At 45.6% G+C, this 19,857-nt stretch overlaps 1 protein-coding gene across 3 annotated transcripts in view; it reads right to left on the reverse strand.

The window, feature by feature from the left end:
- LOC139561427 (1-phosphatidylinositol 4,5-bisphosphate phosphodiesterase beta-3-like) overlaps positions 1 to 19,857 on the reverse strand; it is a 112,684-nt gene that overhangs the window by 88,415 nt on the left and 4,412 nt on the right. For 2 of the 3 annotated variants that reach the window (XM_071378504.1, XM_071378503.1), the window contains exon 2: positions 7,957 to 8,043. The exons of the other annotated variant lie outside the window; for it this stretch is intronic. In XM_071378504.1, the coding sequence (XP_071234605.1) occupies positions 7,957 to 8,043 (87 nt within the window). The remainder of the gene's footprint in view (positions 1 to 7,956; positions 8,044 to 19,857) is intronic. 3 annotated transcript variants of the gene reach the window in all.

A 19,857-nucleotide genomic window follows, 5' to 3' on the forward strand; every position in this document is an offset into this window, starting at 1 on the left:
AGAAAAAAGGGAGGCACACCAGATACCCGGAACCTCCTATCCTGTCTGAATAACTTCCTGCCCTGTTTCCCATGCGAGAGAGACAGAGAGAAAGAGAAAGAAAGAGAGAAAGAGAGAGAAAGAGAGAGGAGAGAGAAAGAGAGAGGAGAGAGAAAGAGAGAGGAGAGAGAAAGAGAGAGGAGAGAGAAAGAGAATACTGGAGGAATAAAGGAAGGAGAGAAAGAGAATACTGGAGGAATAAAGGAAGGAGAGAAAGAGAATACTGGGGGAATAAAGGAAGGAGAGAAAGAGAATACTGGGGGAATAAAGGAAGGAGAGAAAGAGAATACTGGAGGAATAAAGGAAGGAGAGAAAGAGAATACTGGAGGAATAAAGGAAGGAGAGAAAGAGAATACTGGAGGAATAAAGGAAAGAGAGAAAGAGAATACTGGAGGAATAAAGGAAGGAGAGAAAGAGAATACTGGAGGAATAAAGGAAGGAGAGAAAGAGAATACTGGAGGAATAAAGGAAGGAGAGAAAGAGAATACTGGAGGAATAAAGGAAGGAGAGAAAGAGAATACTGGAGGAATAAAGGAAGGAGAGAAAGATGGATAGCAGAAAGGAGGTGTCATCCGTCAGTTTATATAAAAGGAAGAAGTTTGTCGTCTGCTCTCCTTTACTAATGACAGCCAGCTAGACCAGAGAGAGGGAGGGAGGGAGGGAGGGGAGAGGGGAGCGAGGGAGGGAGGGAGGGATAATTTTGAGGTGGAATATTAAAACAAAGGAAGACAAGTGATAGAGATTTTTAAAGTTTTTTAAAAACAGAAGGACGAGAAATATGAAAGAGAAAGGATAACGACATCAACACACACACACGGTCAAAACTCTGACTAAACTAGAGAGAGACAGACAGTCTGATATAGTTAGAGAGTCTGATATATTATATAGTTAGAGAGTCTGATATATTATATAGTTAGAGAGTCTGATATATTATATAGTTAGAGAGTCTGATATATTATATAGTTAGAGAGTCTGATATATTATATAGTTAGAGAGTCTGATATAGTAGTTAATCAATTTCATTCTAACACGCTTTACTGACTAAGAGAGAGAACATGGCCTAAGGGACAGAATGAGAGAGGGGGAAGAGAGAGAACATGGCCTAAGGGACAGAATGAGAGAGGGAAGAGAGAGAACATGGCCTAAGGGACAGAATGAGAGAGGGAAGAGAGAGAACATGGCCTAAGGGACAGAATGAGAGAGGGAAGAGAGAAAACATGGCCTAAGGGACAGAATGAGAGAGGGGTAAGAGAGAGGGATTACACTTGGGAAACATCCCATTTGCCACCAATGCTTTTTATAGGACACATCACTGCACTCTACTGTAAACTGGTCGTCTCTGTATACCCGTCGCAAGACCCACTGGTTGATGCTTATTTATAAAACCCTCTTAGGCCTCACTCCCCCCCTATCTGAGATATCTACTGCAGCCCTCATCCTCCACATACAACACCCGTTCTGCCAGTCACATCCTGTTAAAGGTTCCCACACATCCCTTAAAGGTTGATCGTCTTTTCAGTTCGCTGCAGCTAGCGACTGGAACGAGCTGCAACTAGCGACTGGAACGAGCTGCGGCTAGCGACTGGAACGAGCTGCGACGAGCGACTGGAACGAGCTGCGACGAGCGACTGGAACGAGCTGCGGCTAGCGACTGGAACGAGCTGCGGCTAGCGACTGGAACGAGCTGCGGCTAGCGACTGGAACGAGCTGCGTCTAGCGACTGGAACGAGCTGCGTCTAGCGACTGGAACGAGCTGCGTCTAGCGACTGGAACGAGCTGCGTCTAGCGACTGGAACGAGCTGCGTCTAGCGACTGGAACGAGCTGCGTCTAGCGACTGGAACGAGCTGCGTCTAGCGACTGGAACGAGCTGCGTCTAGCGACTGGAACGAGCTGCGTCTAGCGACTGGAACGAGCTGCGGCTAGCGACTGGAACGAGCTGCGGCTAGCGACTGGAACGAGCTGCGGCTAGCGACTGGAACGAGCTGCGGCTAGCGACTGGAACGAGCTGCGGCTAGCGACTGGAACGAGCTGCGGCTAGCGACTGGAACGAGCTGCGGCTAGCGACTGGAACGAGCTGCGGCTAGCGACTGGAACGAGCTGCAACAGCACAAACTGGACAGTTCTCTTTATTCAAAGACTCAGTCATGGACACTCTTACTGACAGTTGTGGCTGCTTTGTGTAATGCATGGTTGTCTCTACCTTCTTGCTGTTGTCTGTGCCCAATAATGTTTGTACCATGTTGTGTTGCCATGTGTCGCTGCCTTGTCGTCTTAGGTCTCTCTTTATGTAGTGTTGTGATGTCTCTCGTCGTGATGTGTGTTTTGTCCTATATTTGATCTATTTTTAATCCCAGCCTCCGTCCCCGCAGGAGGCCTTTTGCCTTCCTGGTAGGCCGTCATTGTAAATAAGAATTTGTTCTTAATGGATTTTCCTAGTTAAATAAAAAGGTCACAGAAAGGTTAAATAAATAAAAACAGTAAAGGGGTGTGTCTTCCTCTCCTCTCAGCCAAGCCTGTGTGTGTCACACCCACAATGCCTGTGTAAACCATGATAACGCCCAACCGTCAGAGAGTGAGAGAGGGATTGGAAAGAGGGAGAGAGAGATTGGAAAGAGGGAGAGAGAGATTGGAAAGAGGGGGAGAGAGATTGGAAAGAGGGGGAGAGAGATTGGAAAGAGGGAGAGAATATAGGGAGGAGGAAAATAAAACTAAAGAAGAATGGAGTCCTGCTATTTTCTCTTCTATAGAAACACCCAACTCAACCTTTACCTCTGAATAAAGAAAGAGAGAATGGAATGAGATTGATAGATGGCCAGAAGAAGAATAGAGGGTGGAGACGAGTTTTACAATAACAAGAGGAGAGGGAGGCCAGAGGAAAGGTGACTGACTGGACTATTAAGAGAGGGAGGGAGGGAGGGAGGGAGGGAGGGAGGGAGGGAGGGAGGGAGGGAGGGAGGGAGGGAGGGAGGGAGGGAGGGAGGGAGGGAGGGAGGGAGGGAGGGAGGGAGGGAAAAGAGCTTCAACTATTGATTTGGGAGAAGAGGATAATTCATGGAAGTGTGTTGACTTTTATTCCTTTTTAATTGGTTGAAAAATGCAGCTTTGGGGCACTGATGAGCTCCTAAATTGGAACACAGTGACATTCTCTATGCTGCACAGCACTGGATGGGATTTGACTGACAGCCGTTGTGAACTTGAGCACCGCAAGCACAAGAAGTTGCCGCCCCCCCCCCCCCCCATCCCTCCTGCTGATTGGGCAACTTCTGCAAACGTTTTGTTATCCGAGTGAAGAAAGTGCCGTACATTAAGATGTATTGTGATCCTGAGCCTAACGTTATAGGATCATATTGTAGAACTTAACTAGTCATGTTGGCAATAGAACAAGCCTTCAAATGATGCTCACCTGACCTAGATTGCCATTTATAAATGGACTGTTTTTTGGATTGCGTTAACAACAACAGTAATTGTGTGATGGCGGGGGTGCGGGGGTCCTGTTCCAAACAAAATAACAAGAGTGCTTGCTCTAGTTCCTCAACGGCACAGCTAGGAGAGATTTATTTTAAAAGCACCTTAAAGCTGAAGACTCGTCTTTGAGTCAAAAGTGCATTGAAATTACGTTGGAATTGTGCACACTTTTTTTAATGTCTTATGTTGCACCTACCCTGCATTGTCCAGGAATATTCTCATCGTGTTACTGAATGTGTACCCAGAGTATTTTCAGATTTCGTTATCGACAAATGCGGAGGAGAGAGAGCGACAGAGGAGAGAGAGCGACAGAGGAGAGAGAGCGACAGAGGAGAGAGAGCGACAGAGGAGAGAGAGCGACAGAGGAGAGAGAGCGACAGAGGAGAGAGAGCGACAGAGGAGAGAGAGCGACAGAGGAGAGAGAGCGACAGAGGAGAGAGAGCGACAGAGGAGAGAGAGCAACAGAGGAGAGAGAGCGACAGGAAAGAGGGACAGAGAGACAGAGAGAGACAGACAGAGAGAGACAGACAGAGAGAGACAGACAGAGAGAGACAGACAGAGACAGACAGAGAGTTATGGAAACATCTAAAATAGTGACCCCCTTAGCCCTGCTAAGAACTGAGAAAAAAAAAAAAAAACTTGACAAAGTTCAGTGAGCACAGCCTAGTCATTGAGAAGGGTAGAGACAGGAAAACCTGGCTCCCTGTAGAGGAAAGGCTGTGCAACCACTGCACCACAGCAGAACCTGAGACAAAGCTGCATTTCCTGACAAAATGTCAAAAATATAAAACAATTAGAGAGTGTCATTTCCCCAAATTTGAAACCCATATTCAAGGTTTCAAAGGCCTCTCTGATGAGAATAGGCTACCCGTCCTGTTGGGGGAGGACACAGAGAGATGTGGGTTGGCAGCACACTACATTGCTGCCTGCAATAAGATGAGGGACAGTGTCTGACAGACCAACCAACCTGCACATGTCCTCTACTGTATGTTTATTGTTAAATGTATGGTTATTTTGACCCTTGATTATTGTTGTTAATGTCAACCCGTTGACAATATTGATTGAAATAATTTTAATTAAGATAATAGAAATCTCAAACTAAGTTAAGGCTATATATACATTGTTACGTCATGTACAATACAGCAAATTACATTAGAGAGAGAGACAGAGAGAGAGAGAGACAGAGAGAGAGAGACAGACAGAGAGAGAGACAGACAGAGAGAGAGACAGAGAGAGAGACAGAGACAGAGAGAGACAGAGACAGAGAGAGACAGAGACAGAGAGAGACAGAGACAGAGAGAGACAGAGACAGAGAGAGACAGAGAGAGACAGAGAGAGAAAGAGACAGAGAAAGAGACAGAGAAAGAGACAGAGAAAGAGACAGAGAAAGAGACAGAGAAAGAGACAGAGAGAGAGAAAGAGACAGAGAGAAAGAGACAGAGAGACAGAGAGAAAGAGACAGAGAGAAAGAGACAGAGAGACAGAGAACAGGGGTAGAGGAAGAGACCTGACCACTGTGACTGACCCAAACTTAAGGAAAGCTTTGACTATGTACAGACTCAGTGAGCATAGCCTTGCTATTGAGAAAGGCTGCCGTAGGCAGACATGGCTCTCAAGAGAAGACAGGCTATGTGCACACTGCCCACAAAATGAGGTGGAAACTGAGCTGCACTTCCTAACCTCCTGCCAAATGTATGACCATATTAGAGACACATATTTCCCTCAGATTACACAGACACACAAAGAATTACAAAACAAAATCAAATTTTGATAAACTCCCATATCTACTGGGTGAAATACCACAGTGTGCCATCACAGCCGCAAGATTTGTGACCTGTTGCCACAAGAAAATGGCAACCAGTGAAGAACAAACACCATTGTAAATACAACCCATATTTATGTTCAATTATTTACTTTAATTTAACTATTTACACATTCATTGAACCTTTATTTAACAAGTCAGTTAAGAACAAAGTCTTTTTTCACAACGACGGCCTACCCCGGCCAAACCCTCTCCTAACTCGGACGGCGCCGAGACAATTGTGCGCCGCCCTATGAGACTCCCAATCACGGCCGGTTGTGATACAGCCTGGAATCGAACCAGGGTCTGTAGTGACGCCTCTAGCACTGAGATGCAGTGCCTTGGACCACTGCGCCACTCGGGAGGCCATAATATGACATTTGTAATGTCTATATTCTTTTGGAACTTCTGTGAGTGTAATATTTACTGTTCATTTTTATTGTTTATTTCACTTTTGTTTATTATCTAGTTTACTTGTTTTGGCAATGTTAACATATGTTTCCCATGCCAATAAAACCCTTAAATTGAATTGAGAGCCAGACAGCCAGACAGCCAGACAGCCAGACAGCCAGACAGCCAGACAGCCAGACAGCCAGAGAGACAGAGAGACAGAGAGACAGAGAGACAGAGAGACAGAGAGAAAAGTTTATTTAATTTGGGGCCTGAAATTTGATTCAACACGAGGCCTATGTATTGGTCACATGACATTTCACATAACCAACTGGCCAAATGGCATCCTACTCCCTTCGTAGCACACTACTTTACTACAGGGCTCTGGAGGAAACACAGCACACTACTTTACTACAGGGCTCTGGGGGAAACACAGCACACTACTTTACTACAGGGCTCTGGGGGAAACACAGCACACTACTTTACTACAGGGCTCTGGGGGAAACACAGCACACTACTTTACTACAGGGCTCTGGGGGAAACACAGCACGCTACTTTACTACAGGGCTCTGGGGGAAACACAGCACGCTACTTTACTACAGGGCTCTGGAGGAAACACAGCACGCTACTTTACTACAGGGCTCTGGGGGAAACACAGCACGCGATGGTGTGTGTGAGAGAGAAAGAGAGAGACGGTGTGTGTGAGAGAGAAATGGGATATTAAACAGCAAGTGATAGACAAATAAGATGGAGTTAAAGAAGGAGACAGGACAGGGGGATGAGAAAGAAAGATGAAGAAATGAAGACAATAACAGAATGGACTTCTACATGGAAATCTGATATACAGTGCATTCAGAAAGTATTCAGACCCCTTGACTTTTTCTACACTTTGTTACGTTACAGCCTTATTCTAAAATGGATTAAATTGTTTTTTCCCCTCACCAATCTACACACACAATAACCCATAATGACAAAGTAAAAACAGGTTTTTAGAAAACTTTGCAAATGTGTTAAAAATAAAACTGAAATATCACATTTATATAAGTATTCAGACCCTTTACTCAGTACTTCGTTGAAGCACCTTTGGCAGCGATTACAGCCTCAAGTGTTCTTGGGTGTGATGCTACAAGCTTGTCACACCTGTATTTGGGGAGTTTCTCCCATTCTTCTCTGCAGATCCTCTCAAGCTCTGTCAGGTTGGATGGGGAGCGTCGCTGCACAGCCATTTTCAGGTCTCTCTAGAGATGTTCGATTGGGTTCAAGTCCGGGCTCTGGCTGGGCCACTCAAGGACATTCAGAGTCTCCAGACCTGAACCCAATAGAAAATCTTTGGAGGGAGCTGAAAGTCCGTATTTCCCAGCGACAGCCCCCGAAACCTGAAGGATCTGGAGAAGGTCTGTATGGAGGAGTGGGCCAAAATCCCTGCTGCAGTGTGTGCAAACCTGGTCAAGAACTACAGGAAACGTATGATCTCTGCAATTGCAAACAAAGGTTTCTGTACCAAATATTAAGTTCTGCTTTTCTGATGTATCAAATACTTGTAAGTCGCTCTGGATAAGAGCGTCTGCTAAATGACTTAAATGTAAATGTAAATGCAATAAAATGCAAATTAATTACTTAAAAATCATACATACAATGTGATTTTATGGATTTTTGTTTTAGATTCCGTCTCTCACAGTTGAAGTGTACCTATGATAAAATTACAGACCTCTACATGCTTTGTAAGTAGGAAAACCTGCAAAATCGGCAGTGTATCAAATACTTGTTCTCCCCACTGTATGTTGGCCCCACTAGACTCGCCGTGTTGGCCCCACTAGACTCGCCGTGTTGGCCCCACTAGACTCGCCGCGTTGGCCCCACTAGACTCGCCGCGTTGGCCCCACTAGACTCGCCGCGTTGGCCCCACTAGACTCGCCGCGTTGGCCCCACTAGACTCGCCGCGTTGGCCCCACTAGACTCGCCGCGTTGGCCCCACTAGACTCGCCGCGTTGGCCCCACTAGACTCGCCGTGTTGGCCCCACTAGACTCGCCGTGTTGGCCCCACTAGACTCGCCGTGTTGGCCCCACTAGACTCACCGTGTTGGCCCCACTAGACTCACCGTGTTGGCCCCACTAGACTCACCGTGTTGGCCCCACTAGACTCACCGTGTTGGCCCCACTAGACTCACCGTGTTGGCCCCACTAGACTCACCGTGTTGGTCCCACTAGACTCACCATGTTGGCCCCACTAGACTCACCATGTTGGCCCCACTAGACTCACCATGTTGGCCCCACCAGTCCAGTAAAGGAAGAATCCATCTGGGTCTACCTTCAGAGTGATGAGGGTGGGGTGACCGCTGTTGGGCTCCTATACACACACACAGACACACACACGTACGTTAATACATCGGGATATACACACTGTACACATATGACTAAAATGTGACCGGCCCGGAGGTTGGAAAGCCAGGTCTCCTGCATGCCATACGACTGTGTTAACCTGCTGAGCTAAAGCCTAGGCATTAGCTGTAGGGGGAAGCTAATGCAAGACTTCAGGTCTCATACCTTGAGTCTCAGGTCCGATGCTGGCTCTATGGGCGGAGATGGGAAGAAACCGTTGAAAAAGCATTTTAAAACTTTTTCTATTACAGTTTACTGCATTAGACGTGGTCTAGGATCAGCTTCCCCCTACCAAAACATAACCATTAGTGGGGAGGGAAATGCAACACTGACCCAGGATCAGATTGGACGATGAAAGGAGTGAGCTCTATGTCTTGTATTTCCGTTTCTATGATGGAACCAGCCCTACCTTCAGTTTGGGCTCTGTGGTTGGCTACAGAGAGGTGAGGAGAAATGAGGGTGGCCACCCTATTGTCTTAACTGTATAATGTATATCATTCTTAATCTAAATCATTAGTACAGATCTAGGATCAGCTTAACCTAACCTTTAAATGATTAGAGTCAAATAAAACAGGATCTAGGATCAGCTTAACCTAACCTTAATGATTAGAGTCAAATAAAACAGGATCTAGGATCAGTTTAACCTAACCTTTAAATGATTAGAGTCAAATAAAACAGGATCTAGGATCAGCTTAACCTAACCTTAATGATTAGAGTCAAATAAAACAGGATCTAGGATCAGTTTAACCTAACCTTTAAATGATTAGAGTCAAATAAAACAGGATCTAGGATCAGCTTAACCTAACCTTAATGATTAGGGTCAAACAAAGCAGACCTTGGATCAGTGTCTAAGATGCACTATGCAGAAATCACTCCACCATTTCCTGGTTGCTAAAATTCCAATAGTTTGACGAATTTCAGTTTATGTGACAAAACAATATGGCTGACCCCATTTAGTCGACTGTTTAGTCGATAGGCTGTCGGTCGACCAAGATTTCTTTAGCCGAGCAGTTTGGACACACCTACTCATTCAAGGGTTTTTCTTTATTTTTACTAATTTCTACATTGTAGAATAATAGTGAAGACATCAAAACTATGAAATAACACATATGGAATCACGTAGTAAGCAACAAAAAAAAAGAAACTGTTAAACAAATCAAAATATATTTCATATTTGAGATATATTTCATATTTGAGATTCATAAGTAGCCACCCTTTGCCTTGACAGCTGTGCACACTCTTGGCACTCGTCCTGTTTAGTCTGAATACTGTAAACTAGTTAGGCCTATACAGTGGGGCAAAAAAGTATTTAGTCAGCCACCAATTGTGCAAGTTCTCCCACTTAAAAAGATGAGAGAGGCCTGTAATTTTCATCATGATAGACAAAATGAGAAAAAAAAATCCAGAAAATCACATTGTAGGATTTTTAATGAATTTATTTGCAAATTATGGTGGAAAATAAGTATTTGGTCACCTACAAACAAGCAAGATTTCTGGCTCTCACAGACCTGTAACTTCTTCTTTAAGAGGCTCCTCTGTCCTCCACTCGTTACCTGTATTAATGGCACCTGTTTGAACTTGTTATCAGTATAAAAGACCTGTCCACAACCTCAGTCAGTCACACTCCAAACTCCACTATGGCCAAGACCAAAGAGCTGTCAAAGGACACCAGAAACAAAATTGTAGACCTGCACCAGGCTGGGAAGACTGAATCTGCAATAGGTAAGCAGCTTGGTTTGAAGAAATCAACTGTGGGAGCAATTATTAGGAAATGGAAGACATACAAGACCACTGATAATCTCCCTCGATCTGGGGCTCCACGCAAGATCTCACCCCGTGGGGTCAAAATGATCACAAGAACAGTGAGCAAAAATCCCAGAACCACACGGGGGGACCTAGTGAATGACCTGCAGAGAGCTGGGACCAAAGTAACAAAGCCTACCATCAGTAACACACTACGCCGCCAGGGACTCAAATCCTGCAGTGCCAGACGTGTCCCCCTGCTTAAACCAGTACATGTCCAGGCCCGTCTGAAGTTTGCTAGAGAGCATTTGGATGATCCAGAAGAAGATTGGGAGAATGTCATATGGTCAGATGAAACCAAAAAATATAACTTTTTGGTAAAAACTCAACTCGTCATGTTTGGAGGACAAAGAATGCTGAGTTGCATCCAAAGAACACCATACCTACTGTGAAGCATGGGGGTGGAAACATCATACTTTGGGGCTGTTTTTCTGCAAAGGGACCAGGACGACTGATCCGTGTAAAGGAAAGAATGAATGGGGCCATGTATCGTGAGATTTTGAGTGAAAACCTCCTTCCACCAGCAAGGGCATTGAAGATGAAACGTGGCTGGGTCTTTCAGCATGACAATGATCCCAAACACACCGCCCGGGCAACGAAGGAGTGGCTTCGTAAGAAGTATTTCAAGGTCCTGGAGTGGCCTAGCCAGTCTCCAGATCTCAACCCCATAGAAAATCTTTGGAGGGAGTTGAAAGTCCGTGTTGCCCAGCAACAGCCCCAAAACATCACTGCTCTAGAGGAGATCTGCATGGAGGAATGGGCCAAAATACCAGCAACAGTGTGTGAAAACCTTGTGAAGACTTACAGAAAACGTTTGACCACTGTCATTGCCAACAAAGGGTATATAACAAAGTATTGAGAAACTTTTGTTATTGACCAAATACTTATTTTCCACCATAATTTGCAAATAAATTCATTAAAAATCCTACAATGTGATTTTCTGGATTTTTTTTTCTCATTTTGTCTGTCATAGTTGAAGTGTACCTATGATGAAAATTACAGGCCTCTCTCATCTTTTTAAGTGGGAGAACTTGCACAATTGGTGGCTGACTAAATACTTTTTTGCCCCACTGTATATCAATATAAATGCTAATGTATCAATCAATCATTCCTTCATGCCCTCACATAGCATACGAAACATTCATGCTTTGAAATGCAATCAAGCGTTTTAGTTAAAAATTAAATAAAAAGGGAACTTTAAATAATTAACTTAAACAATAAATAAACTGCATTTCACAAATGCATGCAACTGTTTTTAGTCTGCTGTGATAAAGGCTCCATATATATTTTAAAAAATTCTTATTATTTTCTCCTCATTAGAACAGACTCTCTGGTACAGTTATTCTGTGCCTGCTGGAGGTCATTTTGCAGGGCTCTGGCAGTGCTCCTCCTTGCACAAAGGCGGAGGTAGCGGTCCTGCTGCTGGGTTGTTGCCCTCCTACAGCCTCCTCCACGTCTCCTGATGTACTGGCCTGTCTCCTGGTAGCGCCTCTATGCTCTGGACACTACGCTGACAGACACAGCAAACCTTCTTGCCACAGCTCGCATTGATGTGCCATCCTGGATGAGCTGCACTACCTGACCCACTTGTGTGGGTTGTAGACTCCGTCTCATGCTACCACTAGAGTGAAAGCACCGCCAGCATTCAAAAGTGACCAAAACATCAGCCAGGAAGCATAGGAACTGAGAAGTGGTCTGTGGTCACCACCTGCAGAATCACTCCTTTATTGGGGGTGTCTTGCTAATTGCCTATAATTTCCACCTTTTGTCTATTCCATTTGCACAACAGCATGTGAAATTTATTGTCAATCAGTGTTGCTTCCTAAGTGGACAGTTTGATTTCACAGAAGTGTGATTGACTTGGAGTTACATTGTGTTGTTTAAGTGTTCCCTTTATTTTTTTGAGCAGTGTATATATATATATATATAAATAACTCTTTGCTTGACATCATGGGAAAATCAAAAGAAATCAGCCAAGACCTCAGAAAAAATTGTAGACCTCAACAAGTCTGGATAATCCTTAGGAGCAATTTCCAAATGCCTGAAGGTACCACGTTCATCTGTACAAACAATAGTACGCAAGTATAAACACCATGGGACCACACAGCCGTCATACCACTCAGGAAGGAGACGCGTTCTGTCTCCTAGAGATGAACGTACTTTGGTGTGAAAAGTGCAAATCAATCCCAGAACAACAGCAAAGAACCTTGTGAAGATGCTGGAGGAAACAGGTACAAAAGTATCTATATCCAAAGTAAAACGAGTCCTATATCGACATAACGTGAAAGGCCGCTCAGCAAGGAAGAAGCCACTGCTCCAAAACCGCCATAAATAAGCCAGACTACGGTTTGCAACTGCACATGGGGACAAAGATCCTACTTTTTGGAGAAATGTCCTCTGGTCTGATGAAACAAAAATAGAACTGTTTGGCCATAATGACCATCGTTATGTTTGGAGGAAAAAGGGGGAGGCAGCATCATGTTGTGGGGGTGCTTTGCTGCAGGAGGGACTGGTGCACTTCACAAAATAGATGGCATCATGAGGATGGAAAATGATGTGGATATATTGAAGCAACATTTACATTTACATTACATTTAAGTCATTTAGCAGACGCTCTTATCCAGAGCGACTTACAAATTGGTGCATTCACCTTATGATATCCAGTGGAACAACCACTTTCCAATAGTGCATCTAACTCTTTTAAGGGGGGGGGGGGGGGTTAGAAGGATTACTTTATCCTATCCTAGGTATTCCTTAAAGAGGTGGGGTTTCAGGTGTCTTCGGAAGGTGGTGATTGACTCCGCTGACCTGGCGTCGTGAGGGAGTTTGTTCCACCATTGGGGTGCCAGAGCAGCGAACAGTTTTGACTGGGCTGAGCGGGAACTGTACTTCCTCAGAGGTAGGGAGGCGAGCAGGCCAGAGGTGGATGAACGCAGTGCCCTTGTTTGGGTGTAGGGCCTGATCAGAGCCTGAAGGTACTGAGGTGCCGTTCCCCTCACAGCTCCGTAGGCAAGCACCATGGTCTTGTAGCGGATGCGAGCTTCAACTGGAAGCCAGTGGAGAGAGCGGAGGAGCAGGGTGACGTGAGAGAACTTGGGAAGGTTGAACACCAGACGGGCTGCGGCGTTCTGGATGAGTTGTAGGGGTTTAATGGCACAGGCAGGGAGCCCAGCCAACAGCGAGTTGCAGTAATCCAGACGGGAGATGACAAGTGCCTGGATTAGGACCTGCGCCGCTTCCTGTGTGAGGCAGGGTCGTACTCTGCGAATGTTGTAGAGCATGAACCTACAGGAACGGGTCACCGCCTTGATGTTAGTTGAGAACGACAGGGTGTTGTCCAGGATCACGCCAAGGTTCTTAGCACTCTGGGAGGAGGACACAATGGAGTCATCTCAAGACATCAGTCAGGAAGTAAAAGCTTGGTCGCAAATGGGTCTTCCAAATGGACAATGACCCCAAGCATACTTACAAAGTTGTGGCAAAATGGCTTAAGGACAACAAAATCAAGGTATTGGAGGGGCCATCACAAAGCCCTGACCTCAATCCTATAGAAAATTTGTGGGCAGAACTGAAAAAGCGTGTGCGTGCAGGAGGAATGGGCCAAAATCCACCCAACTTATTGTGGGAAGCTTGTGGAAGGCTGCCCGAAATGTTTGACCCAAGTTAAACAATCTTAAAGGCAATGCTACCAAATACTAATTGAGTGTATGTAAACTTCTGACCCACTGGGAATGTGATGAAAGAAATAAAAGCTGAAATAAATCATTCTCTCTACTATTATTCTGACATTTCACATTCTTAAAATAAAGTGGTGATCCTAACTGACCTAAGACAGGGAATTTTAACTAGGATTAAATGTCAGGAATTGTGAAAAACTGAGTCAAAATGTATTTTTTATTTGTAAACTTCCGACTTCAACTGTATGTGTGTATGTATGTATGTATAAAATACACTATATAATACTATATACTACTATATAATACTACTATATACTACTGCTATATACTACTACTATATACTACTACAAGCAACACTTGCTCCAGTACCTTTTTCTTGATAACCAGTAGTTTCCACAACTAATTCAAACCTCTTCCACACATCTGACTTCCCCTCCTGAGAAACCAGTAAACATTCGCTCACTTCCAGTTTATTTTTCACATCCCCCCTGCATCCATTTTGCTGTCACATGTTACTGTGACGGGAGTTTGTTATAACCAAATGTATTAATGCGATTATGATAGGCTGTAGGTCAGGTCCTATTGGTCACATGCATGCGCTGCTTACATGTCTCACGTAAAGAGGGCAAAGGGTTGAGGGAAAAGGGAATGTTTTTCCTAAACAAATTAGGGATTTCGGTAACAGAACTTTTCAGTCAAACACTTTCTGTGCTGTGGTGCCTTTTCTCTGCGGTTAGGGAGAAGAAGAGGAGGAGGGAGAATAGAGGACAGGAGGGATAGGGAGAGAGAAGAAGAGGTTAGGGAGGAGAGAGACAACGTGTGCCAGTCACAAGCGCTCGCTGTCATTTTTTTTTTTTTAACACAGTGTGACCATCGGGCTCTTTTTTGAGTCATTTGTGTGTAAATGAATTTATCAAACCGTGTGCTTAAAGCATCAGACAAGCTCAGTGCATATGTAGTTGATTTGATTCAAACACGTAGGGTGTGTCTGTTTATATATGGAAAATAAGTTTAAACATTTCCACTAGTCGATGGTTGATAGAACATGATAGCTCCTGGTCTAACAATATGTTTTAGTCGGAGACAGCCATACAAAACAAGCAAGTATAGTGTAGAGATTGAATCATTGTACCATCTAAACAGCTGTGAAATATATTTTCCATAATCAAACATGTATTTTCAGCTGTTTGAAGCTGTTTGAACAAAACCTAAAAGAAAAATACCAAAAAAACAAAAACTTAAGAACGGGAAGCACAGAAATAGCGCACATAGAACAGATCTACCACTTCTTAGACTTGCTTTCAATGAGAATGACAGATCTATAAGTCATATTTCTATGTGAATTTGGTCAGGTCGTTACTGTTGAACAGCATAAAACCAAAAGGGCGATTCCATGGTAACAGCTGATCGATTAGATTACATAAAACATTTTTAAAAATTAAATGAGGATTCAAAAATACAATGATTCCAAAGTTTAACAAACCATACAACCCTATGCATAGGGACTACTTTTAACAATTTCCACTGAAAACTGTAAAATAAAAAATAAAACCATTTAATTGAAGAACAGTGCCGATGCAAAGTTTGGTAGCAGAATGAAGGTTTGTGATGTTGGTGCCATCATTATGTTAACAAGTAAATGTTATTGTTTTTTGTGTGTGAACAATCTGTGTGTCTGAGTGTCACTGGGGAATTGATTAAAAGTCATCTCCATCCTAATCATTCATTTCTTCCATCCCCGACTCTCATGTCTCCTTTCCTTTCCAGACTCTCATGTCTCCTTTCCTTTCCAGACTCTCATGTCTCCTTTCCTTTCCAGACTCTCAAATCTCCATTCAATCTCTCATGTCTCCTTTCCTTTCCAGTGCTTTCTCCTCCTCGTCTCATATCTATTCAATCTCTCATGTCTCCTTTCCTTTCCAGACTATCATGTCTCCTTTCCAGACTCTCATATCTCCTTTCCTTTCCAGTGCTTTCTCCTCCTCGTCTCATATATCTATTCAATCTCTCATGTCTCCTTTCCTTTCCAGACTCTCATGTCTTCCCTCTCCTTTCCAGTGCTTTCTCCTCGTCTTATATCTCTATTCAATCTCTCTCAGACGGCCCCTATAGAGGCCAGGAGTGGTTTCAGTGTCGTCCACAACCATTTACTGTACATGGAGGTTTCACTTTCCACCATCACACACACACACACACACACACACACACACACACACACACACACACACACACACACACACACACACACTAAATGTCCCTTTTCCTCCTAGAGTGACAGAGAAATACCAGGTAATCTAGAGGCAAAAGAAACGCACATCTATTTAGGCGAGGTGCTGGCTAGCGGAGGACTTAAAAAAAAAAAAAAAACTTTTAACACTTTGTTTTTTAATAAAGGAGAGCCACACACTCTAGGAGCTCAGATGCAAAAATAATGTTTCCAGTCCAACGTTTTGGACAGACAAGCAGTCTTCATCAGGGTATATTTTGTTAAAGAAATACCAGGCACCTTGGTTGGCATGCTAGCATCAACAACCAACGTTAAAACTACAGTCTGCAAGATGTGCTCAGCCATCAAACATAAAGGGCAACTGCTATGGTTCTCTCTCCACTGTGATAGGATCTTTGTTGTGGCCCGTATTCATAAGGTGCACACCTTAGCAAAAAAATAAAAATAGAATGTTTCTTATTGGACAGGTTCAACGTTGTCCCTCCCCTGTTTCAGTCTGTTTTCTTCCGTTTGGTTTTTAATGAATATGACCCAAAAACACGACACGCTGTAAAGAAGCATGAGTTAGTCCTGTATTCACAAAGCGTCTCAGAGTAGGAGTGTTGATCTAGGATCAGGTGCATATAATCTAATTCATTGTGATCTAAAAAGGACAAACTGATCCTAGATCAGCACTCCTACTCAGATGCTTTGTGAATAGAGGCCTAACACACACGTTATTTTGCACGTTTACAGCGTGTGGTGTTGTGCCTAAACACTTAGTTGGTGATTGTCTGTCTTGCCACACCATTTCAGCTCAACCTCTCTTTCTCTCCTGCTATCCTTCAACCCAACTCTCCCTCCTTCACTCCCTATCCCTCACCCCCCACCCCCTTCTCCCTCTCATTCAACCCCCACTCCCTCCCTCCCTCCCTCATCTTACCTCCTCTCCCTCTCATTCTAGTCTCCCTCATCTTCTCGGATCTCTGTTTATTACTCCAGTCTTCTCCCTCTGCTCCTCCCTCTGCTCCTCCCTCTGCTCCTCCTCCTCCCTCTCCTCCCCCTCTCCCTCTCTTCTCCTCCTTCCTCTCCTCTTCCTCCCCCTCTCCTCCTCTTCCTCCCCCTCCCCCTCTTCCTCCCCTCCTCCTCCTCCTCCCCCTCCTCCTCTCCTCCTCCTCCTCTCCCTCCTCTCCTCCTCCTCTCCCTCCTCCTCCTCCTTCCCCCTCCTCTTCTCCTCCTCCTCTCCTTCTCCTCTCTCTCCTCCTCCTCTCTCTCCTCTCCCTCCCCTCTCCTCCTCCTCGCCCTCTCCTCCTCCTCGCCCTCACCTCCTCCTCTCCCTCTCCACAACCTGTTGTTCTCCAGACCTCTCCATGCACAGGCCTTAATGATAGTCTATTCACACATGGATATGAGTTCTGCTTTCCCTCACCTCCTCCTCTCCCTCTCCTCCCCTCCCCCTCCCCTCCTGCCCCTCCTCTCCCTCTCCTCCTCCTCGCCCTCTCCTCCTCCTCGCCCTCACCTCCTCCTCGCCCTCACCTCCTCCTCTCCCTCTCCACAACCTGTTGTTCTCCAGACCTCTCCATGCACAGGCCTTAATGATAGTCTATTCACACATGGATATGAGTTCTGCTTTCCCTCACCTCCTCCTCTCCCTCTCCCTCTCCTCCCCTCCTCCCCCTCTCCTCCTCCTCCCCTCCTGCCCCTCCTCTCATCACCTTCTCCCTCACCCTCACCCCTCCTCTTCCTCCCCCTCCTCCTCACCTTCTCCCTCACCCCTCCTCCTCCTCCTCCCCCTCACCGCTAGGGAACACTACACACATCTCAGCCATTCCAGAAGCCAACAACTGTCTCTCTTGTCTAGCTCAGCGTGTGTCTGTGTGGTTTATGCTCTTTTCTCATGTGTGGTCACTGCTGCTGCCTAACGAACGCTAAGACAAACACACAACATTATTATTACCACACTATGAACCGCCTTGGAACACTGACAGATACAGCCTGCTGTATAACGCACAGATACGGAGAGAGGGTGGGAAGGAGAGAGGGAACAGGAAGAAAGCGGTGGAGGAGGGAGAGAGATAAGGTGGAGAGAGAGGAGAGGGAGATAAGGTGGAGAGAGGAGAGAGAGAATGTTCTCATTATGTATAGTATAAAGGTAGAGTCTGTTTTTTCATATCAGCACCTCATAAATCAGTTATTATACAGGGATAACCAGTGTGTGTGTGCGCTGCTCTGGCAACATAAAGGTTGATGACAGCAGAGAACCTTTGGACTCTGGTGAGGAAAAGAGAGTAAAAGGGAGGGGAGAGGAGAAGGGAAAGGGACGACGGGAAAATCATTAAGCGAAAAAGAAAAGAGGGAGAGAGAGACCTGAATAGAGGACGACAGGAGGGAAGAGGAGAGGGAGAGAGAAGAAGAGGAGGAGGGATAGGGAGAGAGAAGAAGAAGAAGAGGAGGGATAGGGAGAGAGAATAGAAGAGGAGGAGGGATAGGGAGAGAGAAGAAGAGGAGGAGGGAGAATAGAGGACAGGAGGGATAGGGAGAGAGAAGAGGAGGGAGAATAGAGGACAGGAGGGATAGGGAGAGAGAAGAGGAGGGAGAATAGAGGACAGGAGGGATAGGGAGAGAGAAGAAGAGGAGGAGGGATAGGGAGAGATAAGAGGAGGGAGAATAGAGGACAGGAGGGATGGGGAGAGAGAAGAAGAGGAGGAGGGAGAATAGAGGACAGGAGGGATAGGGAGAGAGAAGAGGAGGAGGGAGAATAGAGGAGAGGAGGGACAGGGAGAGAGAAGAAGAGGGAGAGGGACAGGGAGAGAGAAGAAGAGGAGGAGGGATAGGGAGAGAGAAGAAGAGGGAGAATGGAGGAGCGGTGAGAAGTAGAATACACATGTCAATCCCAGAATCCCTCACTTCACATGTGGCTGTGTTTGACCTACAACCTTTCCGTCTCCCCGTCTTTCTTGTCCCCTCTGTTTCTACCACTCCTTCCGTCTTCCCTTCATTCTTTCCCTCTGCCTGTCTGTTCCTCCCTCCCTCCATCCATCCATCTCCACTGTAACAATGTGTTTCAGTACATGGTGATACTCGTTTAGACAATCACTGAGTTCCCCCCCCCGCCCCCTCCGTCAATACAATGGGCTTTGATCTCTGTGTTTCTCAGCCCTCTGTTAGAGTGTAATGGTGTGTTTCACTGTGAGCTCTCTCTCTAATTCAGGAGCAGAACGGATGTAGTTGAGGGAGAGAGTAGGGAGAGAGGGAGCGAAGAAGGGAGGGGAAAGTCGTTTTGGCTCCAGAGAGCACAACAAGCTGAGACAGGAAGTCATTCGGAGTGAAACACAAAACACCCAGAATAAAACCACATTCGCTGTAGGGGAAAGATTCACTCTCTATAGTGTGTGTGTGTGTCAACACAACTGTGGATATCGCGCTAACAAGTTGATTTATGATAAATGGCCTTTATGAACACCCACAACCAAACACCCCCACACAACCAAACACCCCCACACCACCAAACACCCCCACACCACCACACAACCAAACACCCCCACACCACCACACAACCAAACACCCCCACACCACCAAACACCCCCACACCACCACACAACCAAACACCCCCACACAACCAAACACCCCCACACAACCAAACACCCCCACACCCCCACACAACCAAACACACACCCCCACACAACCAAACACCCCCACACAACCAAACACCCCCACACAACCAAACACCCCCACACAACCAAACACCCCCACACCCCCACACAACCAAACACACACACACAACCAAACACACAGACACCCACAACCAAACACACAGACACCCACAACCAAACACCCCCCCACACCCACAACCAAACACCCCCCCACACCCACAACCAAACACCCACAACCAAACACACACACCCACAACCAACCACCCACACCCACAACCAAACACCCCCCCCCCACACACACACCCACACACACAACCAAACACACACCCACCCACAACCAAACACACACACACCCACAACCAAACACCCCTACCGGTCCCTCTACTGGTCCCAGTCTGGCTGTAACTATACGTGAATAATGAATTCCCAACACACACAGTCAC

Source organism: Salvelinus alpinus, chromosome 31 (assembly GCF_045679555.1).
Source record: "Salvelinus alpinus chromosome 31, SLU_Salpinus.1, whole genome shotgun sequence".
NCBI lineage: Eukaryota > Metazoa > Chordata > Actinopteri > Salmoniformes > Salmonidae > Salvelinus > Salvelinus alpinus.